At 56.4% G+C, this 5573-nt stretch overlaps 2 protein-coding genes across 2 annotated transcripts in view; one reads left to right on the top strand and one right to left on the bottom strand.

The window, feature by feature from the left end:
- Window positions 1-1563: 1563 nt before the first annotated feature.
- Window positions 1564-3029, bottom strand: MONBRDRAFT_28131 (uncharacterized protein; the record flags this gene model as incomplete). The annotated part of the gene is made up of 4 exons (XM_001748542.1): window positions 1564-2184; window positions 2353-2399; window positions 2628-2759; window positions 3011-3029. The coding sequence occupies 4 exons, from the start codon at window positions 3027-3029 to the stop codon at window positions 1564-1566; spliced, it is 819 nt and encodes a 272-aa protein (XP_001748594.1).
- Window positions 3030-4246: 1217 nt separating this feature from the next.
- The window catches only part of MONBRDRAFT_38370 (uncharacterized protein), a gene marked incomplete at both ends in the record, with an annotated part of 2457 nt that continues 1130 nt past the window's right edge, over window positions 4247-5573 (top strand). Inside the window, 4 exons of the mRNA XM_001748610.1 lie at window positions 4247-4375; window positions 4455-4550; window positions 4696-5052; window positions 5174-5377. Coding sequence (XP_001748662.1) covers window positions 4247-4375; window positions 4455-4550; window positions 4696-5052; window positions 5174-5377 — 786 coding nt within the window. The remainder of the gene's footprint in view (window positions 4376-4454; window positions 4551-4695; window positions 5053-5173; window positions 5378-5573) is intronic.

The following is a 5573-nucleotide window of genomic DNA, read 5'->3' as shown; positions in this document are numbered from 1 at the left end:
GGAGGAGGGGCGACCACGGCCGTTGCGCTTCGTCCTTCTGAGGAGGCCGTGGCTGGGGCCGGCTTTTTAGAGGCAACTCGGTCTTTTTGCTGGTGTGCTCAACAGCTCAGTGAGAGCCAGATGTGCTCCTGCCCCAACCGTGCAGTCATCATTCATCAAGATTGGGATCGGCATGGTCTGAGTTGCGTCGTCTGGCCCGCCGCTCAGAGCCTTGCACAGCATTTGATCCCCCTCCTGCAACGGGGAGACCATGTTCTCGAACTTGGTCAGTCGGCTCGCCTCCTCCCACCTTGACTCACTGAGCCGGTTGCAAGCTTGGGCTTTAGAGGCCTGGCCATCAGAGTCTCGGCTACATGCGCGTGTGTATCTGACCCTGGCTTTTTACTCGCCAGGAGCTGGTCCAGGCCTGGTCGCACTGGCAGCCGCCACCTGGGTTCCGGGCGTGACAGCCACCGTCACCGACCGCGCCGCCGCCCTGGCCTGTCCAGCCAGCAACGTCAACCCCAACGGCCTTGCCTCCCATCTAACCGTCTCCGTCCTCGATTGGTAAAGCCCTGACGGCCTGCTTTGCCTGCATTACCCCAATGCCACAACGCTCACCCCCAGTTTGTTTGTTGGTGACACAGGCTCGCCCCGGCCAACTTTTCAGGAGCAGTGCCGCCGACCCACATCGTAGCAGCCGATGTGGTGTACGAGGAAACGCTATTTGAGCCCTTGCTCCAGACCTTTCAACACCTAATGTACGCTCTTTGGGTTGCTGCCCCTCTCGGTTGTTGGCAGCCTCTTGCCTCGGTTGTCATGGAACCCTGACCTCAACTCCTGGCCCTTCCTTGGCCATTTTATCGCCTTTCTTTTTTTTTTCTTCTTCTCTCTCTCGCTCTCTCGCTCTCTCTTGTTGCTTTGGTCAGGCGCACCTTTCCGTCTGCGCAAGTGTATCTGGCGGCGCAAATCCGGTATCGAGCTCGCTTTCGCGCTTTTCTGCGTCAGCTGCGCCGGGCCGACCTCGAAGCACACCTGTGGCAAGTCGACACGCAGCGCGATTGCCATCTCTATACTATCCATGACCAGACATACGATCGGGGCGAGCTCTAGACCGGATGGATGGCGCACAGCTGCCCGATGTGCGTGCGCACGCGGGTGCAGACATGTGAGGCAAATTAAGACTGTTTTCGCATAAATTGGGAAGTGGCTAAACTTCTTCGTTGTAGTGAGATTTTGGTCTGGCTCAGTACACAATGCCAAAGCCAACCGACAGGCAAACACAGCGACAACACCGTGTTCAGACGTGGCAAAGGAAGGAGAGGGATTGGAAGAAAGTGGGCAGGAAAGTGGAAAAGAGGTGCAAACAAAGAGGAGGGGGGGGGGGTGAACAAACACGTCGAGGGATCGTACAGCCCCGAAGTGAAAACGGCCATGATCAAGGCGAGCTACGCATGGCCCAGCCAGACCAACGAAAGAATCGCCTCGGACCCTCTGTCAAGGCTAGCCTCGGAACAGAAAGGTGTGCAAAGCAGACATCATGGCGGTGAAAAGTGAGGCAAATACAGCCTGCGGTGATGCTGCTTAATCCAGGGCAGCAGCACCCGAGATAATCTCGATAAGCTCGCGCGTAATGACGGCCTGACGAGTGCGGTTGAAGGTAAGGGTAAGGCTGTGGATCATGTCACCGGCGTTCTTGCTGGCGTTCTCCATGGCCGTCATACGAGCGCTCTGCTCGGCGGCCTGGCCCTGGAGCATGGCGAAGAAAATGTTGGACGCCAGGTTGAACTCCTGGTAGCAGCGGAGGGTCTCGGCATCAAGGTCATCATAGACATCGAGGGCCTCCTGGCCCTCAAGAGAGCCCATGCCAGGGAGGGTGACGGTCTGCACCGTGTAGGAGACGGCCGAGTTGAACTTGTTGAAGAGGATGGCAATCTGATCGGGCTGCACATCCGAGGCCAGAACCTGCTGGGCGAAGAACGAGGCCTCGTTGAAGGTGGGGGGCAGACGGCCAACCTCGTTGGCGCTACCGTAGATAAGCTTGGGCATGAAACGGCTCAAGATACCACGGGTCTTGTCACCCACGGTGATAATCTTGACATCAGTACCAGCGGGCTGGTCCTGGACCAGGAAGCGAACAGCCTTGGACAGACCCGAGTGGATACCACCGCAGAGACCACGGTCCGAGGAGACGGGGATGACCAGCTGTGCACCGCAAGGCCAGAGAGGGGGCGCGCGAAAAAAAAGGAAACAACGAGACGAAGCGACGTGAGATGTCATGCAAACACAACCGCATCACGGGCGTGGTGACCACGCCCACCACAAGTCATCGAGCCGATGCTGGCCATGCTGCGTGAAACTTCAAAGACCTACCAGCTTCTCTCCGGGCTGGGCCTCGATGCCAGCCTTGTCCTTCAGCACTGTGAAAAGAGAAACGCGCAGAAGCCAATCCAAGACCAATCAACGCAGGGGTCAGTGTTTGCCAGCAACAGAAAGAAGGAAAAAAAACATCAGCGCATTAGCACTTTGCCGCCGCAGGGCCTCTCGTAGAATGTCATCAGGTCCCCAGCGGCATCAAGATAAAAGAAAGCTCAAGGAAGGGTGCGCCATTCTGCACAGGAACGAGATTGGCAGTGAAGTCAACGCACCGGAGGAGGCGGGACCAAAAGCGGTAGCAGCCTTGAGGTTCTGCTCAGCGCGTTTGAACTTGGCGGACGACACCATCTTCATCGACTTGGTAATCTTCTGAATGTTTGTGACCGACTTGAGACGCAGTTGAACTAAACAAGAAGACAAGCCATGGCGAGGAAAGTCGAGCAACACAAGGCAGTACAGCAGAACGAGAGAGCAACAAGAATCAGTTCAAGGACGTAGAAGCAAGACTCAATCGCCCCTGTCCCCTGGCAAGCTGAGACGTCTATTGTTGTCAAGGGAGCAGGCACACTCGCACTCGCACAGTCGAGCCCCAGGGTGCTCGCTAGCTAAAGCCTTGCGCAGAGGCGGCGGGGGCGGCGGGGCGGCAGCAACTCACTCTGCTTCAGGGTGGCCATGCCACGGGCACCAGCAGGCGCCGCAGCGCTGCTGCTCAAAGGTAACCAGACAAAAGAGCAACATTGATGCAGTGAGAACTGATGAGAGAGCAGTGGCTTTGCCAACACTGTCTGTCGCGCAAGACCAAAAGAGGCACACGACCATGTGCCGCACAAACGGCAGTCTTCAGTACCTGGTCTGGCGCAGGACGTTCATCATCTTGTACGGTGACGACGAAAGGAAGGACAATCTGGCAAGAAGGAGTGAGCAACCGAGATGGATGAGACACACGCAGTTTCTCGAATGCATTTGAACGCCAGTTCCAACGGCTGCCCTTTTGCCCAGCAGCGCGCGCGCTCACAGAGACGACAGAGCCCAGAGACAGGGACGAGAGACAAAGACAGAGACGGAGGTAGAGGTAGAGACGGAGGTAGAGACGGAGACAGAGGCAGAGGCATAGACGGGAACAGAGACACACTCAGAGAATGGACGCGAGAGCGTCACACGTACAGAAGAAACACAGAGGGAGACACAGAGATAGAGATCGAGGCAGAGACAGAGGCAGAGACAGAGACAAAGGCAGAGACAGAGACAGAGAGAGACACACGGACACAGAATAGTCAGAGAGAAAGAGAACGCACAGTGACATTCAAAAGACAAAAGAAATCAGAGAGACGAAGAGACATCGACGACAACCAGTCGGAATGACAGGGTAAACGCAAAGCAAGTCAGAGATGTGGCACAAGTTGAGACGGAGCACAGAGACGGCCTTTGTCTACCAACCAAACAGGACGGGAAAAAGTGCGAGAGCAAGGGTGGCCACAGAGAGAGATGCTACAGTGTTAACCCAGTGTGTGTGTTGGAGAATTGAACTTTTCCTTCTTCAGAACTCGTTTGTTTTTTTACCCTCCCATTGCCAAATGCTCGCTACCAGCTGTTGGCCTCCACCCTAGAACCGTTTTCGCTAAAGTGTGACGTTGTGTAGACTTTATGTTGTTTCCCGCTCGGGTTTGAAAACGTTCCAACATCCCCCCTTGTATTTTTTTGGTTCCTCAAGTGTCCGTGCTGCGCGAGACCGTGCACGCCAACTCCAGCGGTGGGCTACGAAGCAACATTGAAATGGCGGGTATGATGCCAGCGGCCAGCTACCTGAGAAGCGGGAAAGATCGGCCCGGGGTCAACAGATGCCATCATACTGCCCTCATGCCGTGGGGCATCCTGTGTAGAGCATGCGAGCATGACCATGGAGAGCGCCTTGTCCGGGCTGGAGGCCCTCTTCCACAAGGCGCAATCCGACATCAACTATGCGTCTCACCGCCTGGACTACGAGTTCAACGAGGTGGTGGCCCCCCACGGCCTTCCCAAGGTTGGTGCAGAGGAGGCACTTGCTGCCTTTGTCAGCCACAGGCCCGGTTTCTGATCTCCGTGACCTCACCATGACATAGCTAAACCCACTCCGCCTCATGCAACGGTACGAGGCCCTGCAAGCGCGTATGGAAGCCATCGAGCGACGCCACGAGGAAACGTCAACCCAGAAAACTGTGAGTGTCCTCCTTTGAACAAGGATACGTGATTTGTTTTTCTGGCCCTTGTACATGAAAAAAAAAAAAAAAAACTGGAACAGCAACCCGTTTGATTCGGCCCCATGGCAATGACAACCAGCTTATGTCTGAATGGGCATTGCAGGATTTGACACAACGATTGGCCCGACTGGCACTGGACAATCGCAGCATGCTGGCTGATCTGGAGCGCCGAGCAGCCGTACAACCCAACCCCAACCCACAGGATGATCAGCACCTGGTGGACCTCTGCCGTTTTGCCGGCTGTGAGGTCGCGCCCAACGCCACGGCTGCCGCTGTTCTGGAAGAGGCCCGTCCCACCACAGCCCCCGTCCCAGGCACAGTACCGGCTCAAAATTCCCACAATGCAACCTCTGACACGCGAAGCGACGGCTCGGGCAAGGAGAACACGACCACGCACAAGACCAAGCCCCCAGCCAAGACCCCGGCCGGGCCACACTATGAGCCCGTATCAGAGCCCGAGGTATGATTACGATTGCCAGAGAAGACTTGCCTCTACTGGGTCATAAATGGAGGTTCTTGACCCAGTGCCCAAGCCCGTTTCTAGCGCTGTTGAGGTCTCACGAAATGCTCGGCTTGGCTAGTTTGAGAATGTGTCCACACTGGTGCGCGGACGCTGCAAGCTGGCGGACATCAATCGGGTCTACGAGACGCTGGTCGAGTATTACGCCAAACAGATGGCTGCCACCAAGAAGCGTAAGAATCACAAGATTGAGCCCTTGACAACCTCTCAGCTAGTTGGCATGGGCCTCAAGATTACGGGCCAGACTGGCGAAGCCAAGCTCAAGGTAAACCCCTGCCCGGCGTACGGCTCGACGCCTTGCCTCGCCGGATTGCTCAAGTTCGGGCCGGGGCCTACCTGCTGCATGACCTAACCCATGTGCCCTTGACTGTGCTCGCTGCTCCCAGACGCTCAAGGCGTTGGGCATTGTCAACATCACCAAACAGGGGGTGACACTGGTTTTCTGAGTGAGTCGATCACCG

Source organism: Monosiga brevicollis, genomic scaffold, assembly GCF_000002865.3.
Source record: "Monosiga brevicollis MX1 MONBRscaffold_24 genomic scaffold, whole genome shotgun sequence".
In the NCBI taxonomy this organism is placed as follows: Eukaryota; class Choanoflagellata; order Craspedida; family Salpingoecidae; genus Monosiga; species Monosiga brevicollis.
The sequence above is the reverse complement of the archived record's forward strand: the minus strand, read 5'-3'. Positions and strand labels throughout refer to the sequence as shown.